Source organism: Cimex lectularius, unplaced genomic scaffold (assembly GCF_000648675.2).
Source record: "Cimex lectularius strain Harlan isolate CLEC.00 unplaced genomic scaffold, Clec_2.1 scaffold228, whole genome shotgun sequence".
In the NCBI taxonomy this organism is placed as follows: Eukaryota; Metazoa; Arthropoda; class Insecta; order Hemiptera; family Cimicidae; genus Cimex; species Cimex lectularius.
In genome coordinates this window covers 757,922-778,504 of record NW_019392949.1, presented here as the reverse complement: position 1 = coordinate 778,504, position 20,583 = coordinate 757,922, and the positions used below count along the sequence as shown (strand labels likewise).

Below are 20,583 nucleotides of genomic sequence, written 5' to 3'. Positions count from 1 at the left end.
CTTTTTTTTCTCAACTAAAAATCTTAATTAATTGTAATATATTAATTGGTCAAGCGGACCACGAAATTAGTGAATCTTGGAAGTAACGTTACTGTACTAGCATAAAATATTTACAACGTTGGTTATTACAACATGGGCTACAAGGTTTTTTATTTTTTAACAGAAACCAGAACTGACCAATAGCTTCCCCTTGACATTTTTGGGCAGATTCCAAGCCGTCGTCAATTTTTTTCGATATCGTCGACTTCACCTTTGAATTTAAAATAAAAATCCTATATCTTTATTTTTTTTTCTGAAAACATATTTTTTTCCTGAGAAGAAATGAGTACCGTTGGAAACCTCCAAAATTGACGGTTCTAGGATTTTTGAACGATGGTACAAATGCAGCTGTTTATGGAGAGGATTATTTTGGTAATGAGTGATTTTGTTTTTTTGGGCAGATTCCAAGCCGTCGTCAATTTTTTTCGATATCGTCGACTTCACCTTTGAATTTAAAATAAAAATCCTATATCTTTTTTTTTTTTTTTTAAACATATTTTTTTCCTGAGAAGTAATGAGTACCTCCGAAATTGACGGTTCTAGGATTTTTGAACCGTGGTAAAAATGCAAGTGTTTATGGAGAGGATTATTTTGGTAATGAGTGATTTTTCAATTTTGACAATTTATTTGATGACAGGTCCACAAACTATCATTTTAATTGTTTAAATAATTGTCAGGTATATTTCAGTATCCACATAATTATCTATATTCAAATTAGCAATTTAACCCATTATTATTATTATAAGAAATGGCTGTCTAAAATTTTTTTAAATGTTTAATAAACAATTTATGTTTATTTTATGAAATTTCCTTAATTTTTTTTTACATTTTTGAAAAATCCTGCAGCCCTCCATTTTAGGGGTGTTCTAAAGTTGTGGTACTCTTCTATATTCTTCTCAGAGTAACTTTAGTTTCAGAAAAAATTTAAAAATTTGGGGTTCCCATTTGAAATAAAAATGAAGAAAAAAAATTAATGAAGGTTTTGGAATCTGCGCAAAAATGTAAAGGGGTTTACCATTAGTCACTTTTTTGTACCAAATTGTATGAATGTACCTGTTCAATAAACAGAAAAATCCTGCTGGCGCATGTTAAAAAAAACTCCTTGTAAAGTCAAATCAGCGAGCTTAAAAAATGAAAATTAAATCTTGTATCAGTGTCTGAAATTCAAGATAAATATTAACTTAGTAAACAGTTAACATTAATTTACATAATAATCAACGCTACGAGGGAATTTACGAATCTTATTAAATTAAGGTAACACCAGTCCCCAGTATAAACTTACTTTATTTCTTGATGCCATTTACGTTTTAGTCAAGGGAATGAAAATTGGATGAGAATAAGGAAATTTAGGAAGGCTCGTACAATGTACCTCGTTTAATAATACTGACGTGATGCAATTGTCTTTAAATTAAACATTTTGGTATTTCTTATTGCCATTTATCACCGACTGTATGAACCTTGGGCAGTGAGCCCTCCTAAGCCTGCAAAAGTGGACGCTGGTTTACGGTTTTCAATGTAGAGAAGGCGAATCCGGTTTCCTACGCTCTTCCAGCCACAACGCTTATCGCAGAATGCATCACCCTTCCGGATTCACTAGATCTTTCCCTGAAAGAAAAAACGGAAGTTGTCGACATACTGTAATCGTCTGATTGGTCGGGGGACACCGTCAGCGATTCCGTTCACTGCGATCGAGAAAAGTGTAACGCTTATCACTGAACCCTGAGGGACTCCATTTTCTTGAACAAAGTCGGCACGGACTACAATCTGACACGGAATTTTTGGTTCCGTGAGAAACAATTAAGTAACCAGGGTAATTTGCCTCTACATCCGATATCCCATCATTTCCGAAGTATCGCATAGCTCGTCGTACCATTCGCTTTCTCGAGGTCAAAGAACACAGCCAGAGCGTGCTCTTTATTCATAAATTTATTCCATTTAATTCATTGTACTAAAATCCTTTAAATATATTTTTCTTTATCCTCATCTATAGGTAAATAAATATTTTTATATTTCTCAATGCCATTCATGTTTTAGCCCTCATGAGAAATATTTGACGAAAATATCGAATATACCGTCGCCAATTTTATGTTTTTTTGCTTGTTTTATTTAATGTTATGTTATAACGTTTTATTATAACATAAGAAGGAACCTTGGATGCTCTCCTCAATTCCTATACGGGTAGATATGGCGGAATTGAAGAAAGAAGAGACCCCCCCCATATGTATTCAAAGCTAAATTCTTGGCCCTCAAAGAAGAATACAGTGAAGGAACCTTGATTTATACAGACGGTTCGAGGGTCAGTGAGGGGGTCGGCAGCGCAGTATGCTGGGAAAAACACACCAAAACAATTCCTCTCCCAAAGGCTGCAAGTATCTTTACCGCAGAGTTGACCGCCATATCATCCGCGCTGAGTGAAACTTAACACATTGGGAGCAACCAATATGTCATATGCACCGACTCACTCAGTGCGGTCTTAGCCATCCGTAATATCTTCACCATGGACCCACTAATCCAGGCAATACAAGAGAAAATCAGGGAAATACACGAACAAAGAAAAGAGGTAGTTATTGCCTGGATACCGGGCCATGTCGGCATAGAAGGTAATGAAAATGCCGATCAAGCTGCCAAACGAGCAGCGATAATGCCACATGACCCGGAAACTCCCGTGAGCCCAGCGGATGTCAAAAAATATATGAAGAATCTTTGCTGGAAAGATTGGCAGAACCGCTGGGACAAAATGACCGACAAACTAAAAGAACTAACTAAAACAGTCGGTCAAACCGTGGGCCATGGATAGTATGAGCAAAGCAGAGAGAATAATATTGACCCGACTGCGAATAGGCCACACTAGACTGACGCATGGTCATCTCTTGGCGAGGAAAAGTCCACGGAGATGCCCATTGTGCGGCGCACAAATAACTGTTAAACATTTACTAACCGAATGCGAACTACTGGCGCCGCACAGAACAAAGTGTGCCTTTCCTCGAGCTTGAAAGAGGTTTTGCAACACAGCCATGACAACAGCAAGAAAGTAATCAAATATCTGAAGCAAATAAATGCATATGGTTGCCTTTAAGGCTTCTCCACATGTGGTTTCATTTTCCCTTCCTGAATTGAGTGTATTTATTGGCGAGAATGTGTGAGTGTATGGGTGGGTAGTGGTCGGAATATCGAGTACCCCACAGACCCTCCAAACTAGGATAGACATCTCTTTGTGTGTTTTTGGTAGAAAGAATGTATTTATTGGCGCGAAAGAGTGTGTATGGGTGGGTTGTGCAGGAATATCGAGTACTCCACAGACCCACCGATTTAGGTTAGTATTAGGCTATAATATCTTTTAGAGTGAATGGGCGGAGGCACTGTTGTAACATTAAATGCGCCAGTGGCTCCGCATTTTTTAATTTGTAAATACAGAATGATTGGTTACTGTTTGAGTGAATGTATTTATTAGTGCGATAGTAGTGTATGCATGGGTGGGTCTATGGTGGAATATCAAGTACCCCATAAACCCACCACCTAGGTTAACGTTTTAGATTAATTGTAATTTTAATTGTACATAATGTATGGATGTATTTATTAGCGTGAACGAGGGCGGGTCTTCAGAGGAATATCGAGTACTCTGAAACCCGCCTATAGGCAAGGCTAGGATTGAATGTTAGTGAATGAGATAGTTTCAGAGCCTTTTCACCACGTGTGGGAGGGCTAAAAATGTAGAAATAACGTCCCAGAACACAACCAGAAAGATCGCCGCTAATTTAACAAAAAATTAAATTAAATTAATAAATAAATAAATAAAAATAAATAAATTTATAAAATGTGAGGTGGAAGAAATGTGAGGTGCCGGCAATAGCCCAGGCAGCTAGCCGGCCGGAAAAAAAAATTATAACATATATGGTTTTTGTTGATCCAATTTTTTTCTGGTTTTATGTTTTTATGCGTTTTTTAAAATATTTTTTAAAATTAATTTTTTTTACGAGGGTTCGCAACAGCAAAGGTTATATCAACTCTCTGGGTGCCGGTGTTTTTGATAAAAAGCCCATTTGTAAGTAGTGGCCGCTGGATTCGAACCCGGAACCTTCACCGTACAGTGATGAGCGCCGTGTCAGCGCCTAAACCGTTGCGGATACCGACGCCCTTTTTGATCCTATTATTCAAATAAGTGGGAGATGCAAAAAAATGTAGAGTTGGCGTCTTGCGATCCTGAATTCATGAGAACGCAGTGGTAGACACCGGGGTAGTGATCCAGATGTCATTGGTTCGAGTCCTGCCACTAATGTTTCGACTAAACCATACTTTGCATAAAAAATAAGAATCAATTAAACCAAATGGGTAATTTTGTTGTCTTATAATTAGGGAGTTGGGATGAGGGTCCGGTGTTTAGTAGTTTTGAGAACAGCGGTTGTTCGAAGGATTTTCGATTAGTTCTTTGGAGGTTGGAACGCTTTGTTATGACTATTTAATGCATAATATTTCTAGTAAAAAACTTAAAGAATAAAACATTATATATTATAAGAAATTTTCAAATGAAAGTCTAATAAAATATGTAAAAAACATGCTTATTTGTGCGTGAAGGGAAAATTGTTTTATTTTTAAACCATGCTTTTCAAGTGAGAAATTGCTTGCAAATATGAAGCTACTTACACGGTGAAGTGGTAGACGAAGCAAAGCCAGCCTCCGGGATGCTCTAGGAAGACGTAGAGGCGTTCCTGGAAAGTCTTTCCGCGTCGTTGGTGGAAAACGTATTTCGCTTTGAACGCCTGGTCGATGGGGAGGTAGATGGGATAGTAAGGGTCCGGCACCCCCCGGGGAGGCGGCTCCGGGGGCGGGTCGTCCACGGACTCCTGTTTCGTCGGAGATCTCCGGGCCCTCCGCTTCTTCATAGGGGTCGGCACTCGCTTGTGGTGTGCATCCCAGTAACGCGGTCTCCTCCGCCAACGTTCCTTCCATCCAATTTCAAATGTCACAAAATTTCCGAAAAAAGCTCTTAAAATATTTTTGCCACACGAAAGTTACTATTAAAATGTTAGTTCATTTTATAGGACAAATTCTCATGTGTGGCAAAATTTATATTGCATACTTTGTTTTGTAATCTAGCTTACTTGAATAATCTAAATGCATGGGCAAAGATAATCAAGGATTTCACATCGTAAATATGATATATTTACTTATAATATGATTTGAACTGAAAATAAAGAGAACAATTCCGTGGACAATTGAACGTTCCATTTCGCAACAGGAGAAATTTCAGTCACCATAGCCTGCTTTAATAGTATACAAATAAAAATTAATTTTTTTTAAAAGATTAATTAACTGGAAATTTCCAAATAGTAATAATTCCAGCACAAACTGGAAATACAAGTGTATATAAATTCTTTAGTCTTTAAAACGATATAACATAAAGACAATATAGACAACATACATCAATCAGCATGGCAATAACAACATCGTTGGAAACAACTAGTGCCAGTTGGAAAATGGCCAACTAAACCGATCGACACTCAAAAAAGCCAAACATCATCATATAATAGAAAAAGAATAGAAGGTAAACATACTATAGTAAATAGATTAACAAATAGCAAGCCCTAAACGCAGCAAAATCATTAGTCCAAAAATGTCTTCACAACATATAAAACATTAGGTTGAAAATCGTAAAATAGAAAATGCATTATTATTTACAAAAATTCTGTTTACACTGTGTGTACTATTTATATCCATAATATACAGGGTGTCCTTTTTAGATGGCCCCGCTGAATTTCTCTTGAACCAATGATGCTATTTAAAAAAAATACTTGTTTAATATTTTTTTAATCTAGTTTCAAATTAATTAATCTTTATGTAAGTTATTGGTTGAAATGAAAAAGTTAGTACCACGAGCGGGATTCGAACCCACGACGGCTAAATACGCCGCTGCTCCACAACTTGACATCACCCCATCTCAACCCAATCTTTCGAATTTTCCTCCTTTTTGCCAATTTTCAAATGTCGTGTAATCAGGATTCGATTCTTGGCTACAAATGAAATAGGCACAGAGAGCTTTAGTGAAGATATGCTTCGTTTTACTTATTAAATCCATTATATTTCGGGGGCCTACTGACCAAATACTTCTTTCCATTAATTAATCTTTATGTAAGGTATTGGTTGAAATGAAAAAGTTAGTGCCACGAGCGGGATTCGAACCCACGACATTCGGCTAAATACCCCGCTGCTCCACAACTTGACACCACCCCATCTCAACCCCACCTTTTGAATTTTCCTCCTTTTTGCCATTTTTCAAATGTCGTGTAATCAGGATTCGATTCTTGGCGACAAATGAAATAGGCACGGAGAGCTTTAGTGAAGATATGCTTCGTTTTACTTATTAAATCCATTATATTTCGGGGGCCTATTGACCAAATACTTCTTTCAAGTTGAAATGAAAAATGGCAAAAGGAGGAAAAACTCATAAGGTGGGGTTGAGATGGGGAGTTGATGTCCGATTGGATCGAGGTCACGATAGCTCAGGTGGTAGAGCAGCGGCGTATCAAGCCGAAGGTCGTGGGTTCGAATCCCTCTCGTACCATTAACTTTTTTTCATCTCAACTAAAAACCTTAATTAATTGTAAAGTATTAATTGGGCAAGCGGACCACGAAAATAGTGAATTTAATGAAATAAAAAAGTTAATGTCACGAGTGGTTCGAAGTCACGATAACTGAAGTGGTAGAGCAGCGGTGTATTTAACCGAAGGTCTTGGGTTCGAATCCCGCTCGTGGCACTCAATTTTTTATCTCAACGAAAAACCTTAATTAATTGATAGATATAGTAAAAATTCATCTCCTCGTCGAAATTACTATGCCGGTTTCTTGATGATGGAACAGCAACTGATCCGCATGTCCTCTTATTGCGAACAACATGAATAAACGTTTTATGGTTTACTGTGTGGCGATTAGGAATTTTCTTGGACTTCACGACGCGCAATACCACCACTACCAACACAGCAGTCGGACGCTGCTAACCGGAAAAAGTGCTCTTCGTTTCATTGTTTATAGAATACTGTACGTAACGAATACTGTAAATTTTTTTACTTTTAGAAATTAATATTTCCTATAATAATGCGAGTTTGACAAACAATGGCAGAATGTAAACAATAAAGGTAATTAATGTTTACTTTAATGAAGAAACAAATTATTTGAATTAATAACGAAACAAACGAAATGCGTTTTTCAAAATTTTTGCCATAATTTTGTCATTTTTTGACACATTTAAAATCCGATTGCACATTATTTTCAGCGTAAAAAGACCTTTAAAATGATATATCCGATGTATCGGGTCGTATTAGAAATTTTGAAGTTGAACTGGGGCTGAGGTAATATTTTTTCTCCAAAAAAGGTTATAATTTGAAATGGACCAAGAATATCAAACACATATATTTTTTATAATAATCATTAGTTCTGTATAAGACATGGTTTTTAAACGTCTGTCGGAGCTCATTACAATCTATCATCAAACAAGGATTGCATATACAGACGGGATTTAAAAAAAAAACAAAAATACAAATTATGAATAAAATGCTAAACAAAATCGAACCTTCTCGAGTTATTAAATTATGATATTAAATGAAACCGATATGATGCAATTAAATTTATTTTTGTTGTGTTTTTACCTGACTGGCCATGTACAAAATCGTACCTACAGATCATGCTTGACGGACATATTGTATGAAGGATCCTTAATCGTCTAATAATTTAATTAGATTTTCTTTTGATAAAATAATGTTCCTCCTAATTCCTAAGTGTAGTTTACTAATTTCCCCCAAGATCGTCCAATTATTAACAGAACATTCTTCACAACCCATGAGTCGTAGAACAGTCGTCACAACTCCAGAAGCGATTCAACGAGGTACAGCGCTTCATATCTGCATTTAAACATCTAAGGTACTTCAAACACAATCCATTGAAATTTATCTCAAATTAAACATACTTGTGCTTGTGGAAATCTGAGTGTAGATCAACTCACTAGATTTGGCCAATTCTAAACATTTGTGATAGTCAAAGGAGGGAAAATTCATAAGGTGGGGTTGAGATGGGAAGTTAGTGTCCGAGTGGATCGAAGTCACAATAGCTCAAGTGGTAGAGCAGGCGTATCTAGCCGAAGGTCTAGAGTTACTATACTTACTATAAGTTACTATACTTGTCCTTCTTGATTTTTCTAAAGCCTTCGATTCTGTCCCTCACTCTTCTCTCTTGTCTAAACTCGAATCTTTTTCCTTCTCCGCCAGCACCATCCGTTGGTTCCACTCCTACCTTACTAATCGCCACCAAGCTGTTTTCCTTCCCAATGGCCTTATCTCTTCCTTCCTCCCTCTAAAATCTGGGGTGCCCCAAGGCTCTAGCATTTCTCCTATCCTTTTTTCCATTTATATCAATGATCTGCCCGACTCCATCCAATCATGTAACTATCACCTGTATGCAGATGACTCCCAAATATACTTATCCTTTCACCCTTCTGATCTTTACTCGGCCATTCTCAAGATCCAAAAAGATCTAAACTCCATCAATGAATGGGCCCATAAAAATTCCTTAGTCCTCAACCCCTCCAAATCCACCGCCATAATTATCGGGTCCAAGCAACTCCTCAATTCCCTCCCCAGCATCCCACCTCTCATGCTAAATAACCACCCCATCCCCTTCTGCTCCTCGGTTAAAAACCTAGGAGTAGTCTTTGATCAAAACCTTTCCTGGCATTCTCACATTTCCCAAATTTCTCGCCATTCCATCGCCTCCCTCTGCCTGTTCCGTCGGTCCTGGCTTCTATTACCTTTCTCCACCCGCAAACTCCTTGTATCTTCCCTTATACTTCCCTTCTTCGATTACAGCTGTGTGGCATACGGTGGTCTCTCGGTGAGGGAGAACGCGCGATTGAAGCGTATTTTCAATTGTTGCGTAAGATTTGTGTACGGCACCCCTCGGGGATCCCGGGTGTCGGGGTTGTATTTCCAACTTTCCTGGCTATTCCCCTCCTTCCGTGCCCAGTATTTCCTAGGTTGCTTTCTTTTCCAGTCCATCCACACTCGTCGTCCTCCTTATATCATCCAATCCCTCCAATTCAACTCCTCACATCACACCCGTAAAACCCGCTCATCCCCAATCGACCTTATCCTTCCGCAACATACAACCCATACCTTCGAAAGATCCTTTCTGATCCGAGCCCCTAAACTCTGGAACTCCCTTCCCCTATCTATTCGTCACGCTGCCTCCTTCTCCTCATTTAAATCCCATCTTTATAATCACCTCCTCTCCCTCCAAGCAGAGACCTCACGATAACATTTATTATTTTTGTCTTTGTTTAATATACCTCGTAATTTTCTCTTTTGGCCCGCCTTACTGGCATACATTGTGCCACGATTTCTATCTATCTTTTTTTTCCTTTTTTTTAAATTATGTGACTTCATAGAAGGTTATTATATTTTGTCTCATGTAAATTATTCTAAGGGGACACCAGTCCCAGAATAAAGTTATTTTTCTTCTTCTTCTTCTTCTTCAAGGTCGTGGGTTCGAATCCCGCTCGTGACACAGACATTCCTATCTCAACCAATGCCTTACATAAAGATTAATTAATTGAAATTTGTAACAGTATTGGATAGAGATCCTCGATAAGGGATTTGAGAAAAAAAGAGACTAACAGCCTATGTTTTCCCTGGAAGGTAGATATAAAAGGTCATTTTTTCTCCCAAAAACCGCTACTGTACGAGCCAGGAAACGTTCGGGTTGATACTCTCAGTGGCTGTGACTTAGGTTAATTGTTCAGTGTAGCAAGAAAGTTTCTGGACGTTCGAAAAATAAAGTAGAGTAAAACTAAAAAGCAGGTCTGCGGAGGTTTCAAGATTTAACGTCACAAAGGTTTACGTATAAAAAAACTTCAGGACTTTTTCTGAAAAACGAAATCGTTAATAAGAAAGGTCACACAAGAAAGCCCGGATCGAACCCACCCCACAAAAGCGACAAAGGCCAAAGATACCGGCGTGGGCAAAAACCTAATTCTCCATCACCTAACCATTACCGTTTCAGCCAGAATTCTACCAACAAGTTCATGATTATAGTCGTTTTTCGCTTAAAACGTACGAAACCTCTCATGAAAACAGATGCTGTATTGATCGCTGTACATTATTATAACCTAATACCTACAAATGGAACTCAAACACTTTTTCTATAAAAAAATAAATTACCTGTTACCAAAAAATTATGCAGTGCTCCAAAGCTAGTTTTAGAACACACATTTTTATTGCATATTGTTATATATTTTATTAATTTGATGCAGGTACTTATTATACACTAAACTAGAGAGTCCTTCCTTTTTTCCATAAAAGTTTAAATTTTTAAGAATTGTGCTTTAACCATTGCAGTAATATTAAGACCGCTTAACGTTTTAATGATGTATAAAATAGGTTTAAAAATCCATGATCAGTTAGATTTGCTGAGTGGTTCAGGGAATCTCATTTCAAAAGTTCTGGGAGTGTTTGATGTTGTTTTAAATAATGAAAGAAGACTTACTAATTATGCTTTGGGAGAAATTCTCGTTTAAGAGCAACGACATAATTTTAAAAATATTCGTGAATAAAATTCCAGGGTCGACGGTGGGAATCGAACCATCGAATGGGTTGTACAACACGAGAGCCAAAAAAAGTTTTCCTTTAAAACTGTAATAACATTTAAAAAAAGTAATTTAGATACTAATAATAAACTAAAAATAAAAAAGTTAAATTACTATGTAGTGTGCAATTTAATTTACTACAGTTAATAAATAATATATATATATAAAAACATAGAAAAAAAATAAAAACAACTCTTAGTAAAGATAAAAAGAAAAAGATTTCTTAAAAAAAAACTTCAATATTAAAAACAGTCCAAAACTGAAACTTAAAGTTTATTTAGAGATCGTGAGATGAGGTTGGTGCGATGAAGGTTTAGAAAACCATTTTCCCTATCGCGCAAACGTTTCGTTCTTTATTGAGATCATCTTCAGAGTATGGGATTTATAAACATTGATTAAATTATGTACATATATCCCAGGCCCTGAAGATGATCATAATAATGACCGAAAAGTTGGCACGATTAAGAAAATGTTTTACTAAACCTAAAACACACCAAACCGCACCTCAGGATCTCTTAACTATCACTAAATCGTTCCCTAAATACTACTCTTTACTGAAACTTAAAGTTCTACAAAAAAGAAAGTGTAGTGATTTTTTTAAGCGTCTTAAACAGAAGATTTTTGAAAACAGATTTTGCATTTGTAACATATTAATGTTATGCATGTAACGCAATCGCTATTATTTCGAAAGGTTGTGATAAGGAAAGAAGTATTGAAAATAAGATATTTTGTATTTAGAAGGAGAGATCGGTAGGCTTTAAGCGAGATGATAGCGAAATGTTGGCGAGTTTTCCTCAATAAATTGAAATTATTTGATCAATATGAAAACCCTATTCGATAGAATCGATTGTTTCATTATTAAGTAACATTAGTTATACGGGATGCCAATCATTCCATAACCTCAATTAGCGGGATTATCTGTGAGTGAAATAAGGTGGTAGTTAACGGAGGCCGATTTGGCTTTACCAGTGATCACTGTTTTACTGAATTGCTATACAGAATCCACTTTACACCCTCCGCCATTTATCATCTAACAATTATACCATTATCACGACGTTTTGAAAGCAAATCTCAAACAGAAACACCCTGGTAACGAGACGGGTAACGTGGAGAAAACAGGATTCGTTTTTAACATAAACAATCGTTCGGAACTGGTTACCATTGGAACGATTAGTCAAACGTCAAGAGAAAAACGTAAAATAAAAGCTTGCTGGGCTTATGGGGAAAAATCTGAACTTTTTCACCTATCCCGTGCTTTACATGCTCCAATTAAGCGAGAACCTAAAATATAAATTTTAATATTTCTTTTACAAAGGATATTTTTCTAATTACTTATAAATACTGGCAGAAAAAAAGTAATTGCTTTGAGCGGTTTATGCTTCTATTATTAACCAAGGGAAAGGAGAGTCGCAATATACATTTTAACATAAATTACACACTTACAGTTGTCGTATTGGAATTTAGTAAATTTTTTAGCATATTATATAATATAGATAGAGCACTAGCAGACCCTTTTCATGTGTCCATCCAGCATAACTTTTTGTTTTACACTTGAATAATTGTAAAAGCGACGGATATGGGAAAAAATGTGGGCGCTATTGCACTCTAAAAATTGTAATTAAAATTCGCATTGTCTCTTTTTTTATTTAAAGGTTTTTTTAATATAATTAAAATCACCACGTTATAAGAGATAGAAAAAACCTCTTTTGATCGGGCTGAAAGAAAAACAAGTGAAATGAATTTTCCAGGGTTGAAAGCCGTTGGAGATACGCTCACCGCCTTTCTCCTTGCTCCAGTGGCCAAAACATTACATAAGCCCTTTAATATTAACAGACTTTACTACGCCTCGGTTAAATATTTGACATCATCGGAAGGGCTCTTGAGAAGGGGTTTGATAAAGTAGTTCCTATTTCTCCCACGCGGATAGTCACTACTTTTTTTTTTTTTTTTTTTTTATTGGCCTTATGATCTTGCATATTAGCCATAGTACGAATTCTTGTGTGTTCAAATTGGGGGTTATCGGGGAAAAAAGGGCCAGAGGCGACGGTGGGAATCGAACCCACGACCGCGGCGTGAGAGTCTCTCATGCTAACTACTCGGCTACCGCGGTCCCCCTTACGCGGATAGTTATAAATATACGGAAACGGTTTCCAGATCCCAGATGTCATATATCTTTGTATCAACCACTCTCCTAACCCACTTTCCCTTTTTCAACAAGCAATTTTGAAACCTTTACTGTAGATAGCAGGGGTAAGATGTTAACTCAAACAGAGAAATGTCCAGTAAGATCGTAAACGCCCCCTTCTTTTCTTATCATGTTAAACGTTAATTTTTCCGCAATGCTGCGCGTGGCGATTGGCAGAACCAAACATAAAGCTATAACAGCCCTTGAAAACTTGTTGTTGTTTGTTTTGGTTTTCTTTTATGTTAAACTGAAAGATGCCATAAGTTAATCAAAAAGGAAAATTAATCAACTCTTTCATTCAAAATGGCATCTATGCACCCAAAAAGTACCAACAAATCGGCAATTCATGCCGACATACCTAGCTTTTATCCTAACGTCTAACAGCCTACAACTTTATCGGATAGGGGATGTATATATTATGTATGAGAGTACAAGGACAAGTCAGAAATTAACAAAAGAAATGTATTTGTCTGATTTAATTAATGCGTATTTAAGATTAAAACTACGTTAAAGAAAAACAGCTGTTCAATTCATGGCCGCCATGTTGGTTACCTACGCCCTAACGGATAGCAATGTGACTACATTTTCGACCTAACATCTGACATTGGCCCTGCCTGTTAGATCGAGCAACAAGTCTACTTCATAATTTTTATCAATCTAACAGGACCTAACGTTAGATCGAGCAATATTAACTATCCGATTCCTAAAACTCTACGTCATCATTTTTCTCGATCTAACAGGACCGAACAGAGGTAACAGGGTTAACCCAAAGATCGTGAATACCACTAGTGCAGAAAAGGACAAACGTTCATTAACAATAAATTAAAATTATGCGTGTTACTATTGACTTACAATAATTATATTATACATTTATTATATAATAATAATTTAAAAATCCCGATAATAATTCTACTATTTTCTAACTCATTATATTGTAAATTTTATAACAACTTAAAATGTACTTTATGTTCAGCTTTTAACGTATAGTGAACTCTTTTATCACTTTAATACCTTAAACATTATCATAGTTTCGGGATTGTTCTGTACCCATATTTTGAGTATATCGGTCTGGTTTCATGGCGCGAGGTAAACTTTGTAAGTGTTGACCATTTTTTGCACAATGTTCAACATTTAAGTTTACTAACGGTTCTAATTGAATGATCTGCACCCTATTTGTATATAAAAATAACCAGACAGATTTAGTTGGAATGATATTATAAAAGGGCAGGAAATAAGGTAAAATTTTGACTTCCGAGTTGTTGCTTTAACGATATTGTTATATCGGGCTATCTAACAATCCAGTTCAGATCAAAGGGATGACGTATTCTCTTTGTTTCGCTTGAATGACTTGCATGCATTCTCGCCATAAAAGAAAAACAATAACGTTTTTATTAAAAATACGTCAAAAAGTAATGAGATATGAATTGATAATAGAAATGATGAAGATGGCGTGAGTATTCACTTTTTGTAAATGATGGTTTTTGTTTATAACGAGCCGTATTTCAAGCATTAAACGCTCATCATCAGGTAGTAGGAGACTGTCAAAACCCACAAAGAACAACCTATAAGGCCACTAGGGTCCTTTTATAATTATTTTTCGTGCCACAAACTCTCAATAACAGTAGATAAAATAAAACCCACACCAATTTCAAACCCACATTTAATAATTCTTTAGAATAGATGAAATAGCCAAAGAACATAAAAAGAACTGCGTTTTAGTGTCATTTCAGTTAACTAATTTATTCAGAAATATCTGTATTGAAGCATGTAAAAAACAAATTATAAAACAAAAACTTATGGAAAACTCTATTAACGATGTGTGGTGATTAGTGACCGTTAATCGATAATTATTCAGAAATCGTAAGATGCGGTCTGGTGTGATGTAGGTTTCAGAAAAACATTTTCTTTATGGTGCCAACGTTTCGATCTTTATTGAGATCATCGTCAGGGCCTGGGATTTACAAACATTGTTTACATTCAGAAATACTTTGATTGAATATAAAAAATATATTTTGCATTGTATAAATTCACTTTTCCACATCCTAAATGTATTTGTTGAATATAAACAATGTTTGTAAATCCCAGGCCCTGAAGATGATCTCAATAAAGATCGAAACAATGGCACGATGTTTTTCTGAAACCTACATCACACCAGACCGCATCTACCGATTTCTGAATAATTATCTATTAACGATTTTGAAAAAAAAAGAAGTAATAATATACATCATAAATATACGCCTATTATCAAATTATTGTAAATTGCCTAATTATTGTAAATACCACTATCGTCAAACTCTTTTCAAATAATATAACAAATTAATTAAATCCGTCCTTTTTTCTGGAAAAGCTATGTAGACGATATTTTATGCAAATGGTGAGGAACACTAATTGATCGAAAGGAATTCTTCTAATTAATTACTTCTTTACAGCTTGATATAAATTTGACATTTGAAATAAGTAAAGATGGTTGTTTAAACGTTTTAGGCTTAAAACTATCCATAATAAAATCCTAAATGAAATAGTCATATGTAGAAAATCCACAACTACAGACACTACGAAACCAGCAGAACCCAATGAACTCAAAAAGCTGCAGGATTCAAAGCTGCAGTTGAAACTCCCATTAACCCCTGCTAATTATAGAAACATTTACAAAAATTAAAACGCAAAATAAGAAATAATTAAAATCCGACGAGAAGAATCCTTGATATTAGATATTAAAGGAAAGTTTGAATTTACAAAAAAACACAAATTTCTATTTTAGTTAATAATGTAATAAACTGCCATCAAATTTCCAAAACTTTCTTTTGAAATGTATCACATACATAAAATGAAACAAGAAATGTAAGGTAATAATTATCTGGTATATTTAGAAAAGATATCATTGGTTTATTTTTAAACAATCATGTCAATAAAACTAAAGTTTCTGGGAATATAAATTTTTACTTTACAGTACGCTTTCTTGTGTGTTAGATAATAATTATTTAGAAATCGTGAGATGCGGTCTGGTGTGATGTAGGATTCAGAAAAACATTTTTTTTATCGTGCCAACGTTTCGATCTTTATTGAGATCATCTTCAGAGCCTGAGATTTACAAACATTGTTTAAATTTAACAAATACATGTACGATGTGGAATATACAATACAAAAAATATTTTTTATATTCAATCAAAGTATTTGTAATCACCACACAAAAAAAATTGAATAAAAACTTTCACTGCAAATAATTACTCAAGAAATTACTAGAACAAATTATTGTAAAACAAAAATTAAATTATTATAGTAACTTAAGGAAATATAATAAAATGATAAAGATATTATCAACAAAAAATTATGCCGATACGACTTATGTAAGGTATAACAGAAAAATATTAACGATCCTTAAAAAATAAAAAGCATTAGATTATTATTTAATGATACATCAGTATATTAAAAATAAAATATGGAATTACCTACCATCTTTACATAAAATTAAAGTGTGTGGTGATTAGTGACCGTTAATCGATAATTATTCAGAAATCGTGAGATGCGGTTTGGTGTGATGTTGACTGTGCCGACGCGCAAGAATGACACAATTACACAGAAGTCAAACACTTTGAGCCCTGAAGATGATCTCAATAAAGATCGAAACGTTGGCATGATAAAGAAAATGTTTTTCTGAAACCTACATCACACCAGACCGCATCTCACGGTTTCTGAATAATTATCGATTAACGGTCACTAATCACCACACATTTAGATAATAATTTTTTTGATCACTGGACAGTTACGGACACCAACAGTTATAAAAGCAATATATGTCGCAATTAAAAACATTAAATTAAAATAATAATAATTAATAAAATGTAAAGTTTGGAAAAACTGAATTTTTCTTTTTGAAATTTAGATCTTTATTTAAAAATTAAATCCTACTTGGACATTGAACACAATAACTTTACGGAGATTGAATGTGTTAGTACATAGTTGGTTTTTATAATTTTTGTTTTTCATAAACCAATAATAAAAAAATAAACATTAAAAATTCTATCATACTCCGTCCTAATTTGAACTTAACAACTGGTTTATTAATAAGTGTTCGATGCCAATGTTTTTATAAAAGAAAATTTTCAGTAACCGTATAATGGACTATTATTGTGAGTTTCTCATGGGCTTGAGAAAAAGTTATTTGGGCAAGGGGTTAAATAGTTTAGGGTTTGTCTGCAAGGGTTTTTTCTTTTCGGACGGGGGCTGTATTTCCTTCGGGAGAGGCTTTCAGTTGTCGCCAAATTTGCAAGCTCCGCCGGGATATTTCAGTCAATCCTGATAGGGTTAGCCTATTCATTCCAACCCTCGTCTCCGGCCGCGGAAACATTTTGTTCCTCGTCCTACAGTTTCCAAGAAACGTGGGGTATACGTGAAACAAAATCGCTGAAGAGGCGGTGGCTGCGGTTCGGGAGATCAATTTTGGACGTGTTCGATGCCAATTTGATATCTTCGGTCTAAGCAAAATGGATGACTACTAACTGAGAGAATTAATGCCATTTTGTTAAGCAAATTAAGCAATCCTATGCTCTTACTTTTTAACTCGACCCTTTCTAAGCTAAATCTTCTATTTGATTTGTTTTCTTTTATCAGTTCTACAACAGATAAACCAATTTTTTACGCTAAGTATAAATTATATCAATGAATAAATTACTTAAAATTTTACTAACAATGGCATTAAAAAAGAAAAACTAAAAAACGAGAAGGCCAAATAAAAAATATAAGAAAATATACACTAGTTTTTCCTCGAGCTTTAAAAAATAAATGCCTTTTTCGACAGGACTTTGAAAGTATTTTTCTGTAACTTGCAAAATTAACAATAATAACTAATAAGATTCACAATATTGAAACTGGCGGTTTAATTATTTTATGCATAATGAAATCAAGAATTGAATTGACGGCGAACGAGATCAAACACTTCTCTATACTATGTTCAGGGATATAATTATTTAAGATATAATTAATCATTAGCATGCGGAACAGGTCAAACGCAACGAGGTAAATTGATATCGTACTCAAAATGTTTGCATAATAGAAAAAGTTAGCTGATATCAATCTTACTAATTTGTAAAGCTAATTAATCCTTGCAGGCAAAAATTGTCTTTTTTAAGTCAGAAAATGAATGAAAATCGAATGCCGAAGCAACTTTCTTTCGGTTCTCACTGAACTAGTTGTTAAAAGTTCTAATCTTTTCCAGAAAATTCTGCGTCTCGTTTCACTCGGCAATCCGCAGACCATGTGACAGCAGCTGGTGTATCGAAGGGCTCTATTGTCGGACCCGTTCTGTTCTTCATATATTCTAATTTGGTCATTACCGATCATTATAGCTTTCATATCCTTGCTGGGTTGGTATTTCAGATGTGTTTCGGCATTTAGCTATCTTCAGTGAGTCTGTGTGTCCTGTCGTCTCTTTTATAAGGTCGTGAAGTATGGGGTACAAGTATCGATGCTCTTTTCGATTTAATTTTTTCCCTATTGTTCCACGCGGATCATCACAAACGAGGAAATCTCTCGATATTTAATATCAAATACGGAATCTTCCCCCTTGTGGACGATAAATGCAACAGAAAATATAAAGTAACTAAATACGCTTTAATTTTGCAGTTGAATTTTTTTAAATATTTAGAAAATTAATTTGATTTCTAGTAAAATTGAGCTGAAATTTTAAACCGCTGAACGTATAAAATCAAATCTGATATGATCTTGTGTTTGTTTCTGCCTAAATCTATTAAATCTTTTGGAGAGATTTTCTACCGGAAAGGCTGAACTAGGGCAACGCGGCTTTTTTACAAGTCAAAAAGCCAATCCATTCCACCAGCCAATAAACTTATTTTATACGAAGTCAAACTGATGCTCGTGTAGTTTTTATGTAAAACAAAGAACGCCAACTGCAGGTCGAGTATAATAGTAGTAGAACAGATACCGAACATGGGGTATGTAAAAAGTTGGCTTTTATAAATTGGTTTCTATAAAATAATGAAAATATATACTTTATTTATTATTATTAATAATTTCTTGAAGTAATTGTTTGCCAAAAGGAAATTGATGTTAAAACTTAACACGTTTACTTAACATCGATCCAATAGTCCCTTAGGATAAATTATTAATGTAAAATAAATATTTATTCTCTCTAACGAGAAAATGTTAAATGTCCTTTTAGTCAACCTTCAATAACTATATTAAAAATAGCAAAATGAGTTGGTCGGAATTTTCCTTGTCAGAATTGTTTTGCTTAAATCAATTGAAGAAACAACTATTGAAAATATGTTTACATAAACTTGACAAATACAAACTTGAACCATATTCCGATTATGATCATCGATGACGATAATCATATCATATAGTGTCTACGTAAAAATAAATAAACAAATTACTGTTCGAGCAGAGTGCCTTGATGAATTGGGCGCAATGAATTTATAGCGCTCATTCTCGTCATATTTTACTCAAAACGTGTATGCTATCAAATATTGGCAATTTCTAAACACTTATGTTTTTGCAACTTACTACGTTTACAAGTTTTAGTTCTGAATTATTTCCATAGTGCTGGGTTTACAACATTGGCCCCAAAAATATAGAACGGTATAATCAAACAAATAGATTTAAACAAAAATAATTAAAAAAACTCATTTTTTAATTTAATTTATTTAAAGGAAAATCGATGTCTGCTGACGGACAAAAAACTGAGTCAATAAATCATGTAAGCCTGCCAGGGCATCTCTTTGGAAGATCGTCTTAGTACACAAAAATTCACATGGTATTGCGTTTCTTTATGAAAAACCATTAATCAAAGACTACCGTTTGTAGGAGAACAAATCGTTCATTCAAGATTAATCCTCTCTCTACTACGCCAACGCCATTTAGGAGATCGATTATTCTATCGGTCGAATGGTAGGTGTTGAAAGGCTGAAAGGCTGAAAGGCGGCAAACAACACCACAGCCGTTGCCGATCGCGAGACTCCGCGCTAATTACTAACACGGATCCTGAGGAAGTGGTGACCTCGTCAATATTCACGAGGATCGTGGATGCCGATTGCGTTTTCCAGTACAACGGCCAGGTTGTTTCGGCTAAATTTATAATTGCTAAGATTGATTATTTGGAGATCGTGAGATGCAGTCTGGTGTGACGTAGGTTTTAGAAAAACATTTTCTTTATCGTACCAATGTTTCGATCTTTATTGAGATCATCTTCAGGGCACAAAGTGTTTGTTTTCCGTGTACATGTGTCATACTTGTGTGTGGAGTTGAGAGTGCACTCACAAGAATGGCACATCTACACGGAAAACTTTGAGCCCTGAAGATGCTCTCAATAAAGATCGAAACGTTGGCACGATAAAGAAAATGTTTTTCTAAAACCTACGACACCAGACCGCTTCTCACGATCTACAAATTAACTAACGGTCGCCAAACACCACACATTGTTAAGATTGTTGCGTAAAAACAACTACAATGCTTGACTTTTAAAATTAAAGCCAAAACTGTTCATCAGGCAATTCAGTACTTTAAAAAAATATGTGTGATATGATCCAATAGAATTAGATTAGTAGTGTGCGTCGTTGACGAGCGCGTTGTAAGGCTTGACCCGATTGTCGTTAGCGTATCGATTGGGTGACATTTCTGCCATTCCAATCATCAAGGATGAACGCAGTAAAAATGCCGCAGACAGCATTATCATCGATTTCCTTTGAGAAACGGAACGGCGCTAAGAATTAGCGAG

At 35.2% G+C, this 20,583-nt stretch overlaps 1 protein-coding gene across 1 annotated transcript in view; it reads right to left on the bottom strand.

Moving 5' to 3' along the window:
* Positions 1 to 4,611: 4,611 nt before the first annotated feature.
* The window catches only part of LOC112127902 (potassium voltage-gated channel subfamily KQT member 1-like), a 47,423-nt gene continuing 31,451 nt past the window's right edge, over positions 4,612 to 20,583 (bottom strand). The window contains exon 3 of the mRNA XM_024229451.1: positions 4,612 to 4,979. Coding sequence (XP_024085219.1) covers positions 4,677 to 4,979 — 303 coding nt within the window. The 3' untranslated portion in view covers positions 4,612 to 4,676. The remainder of the gene's footprint in view (positions 4,980 to 20,583) is intronic.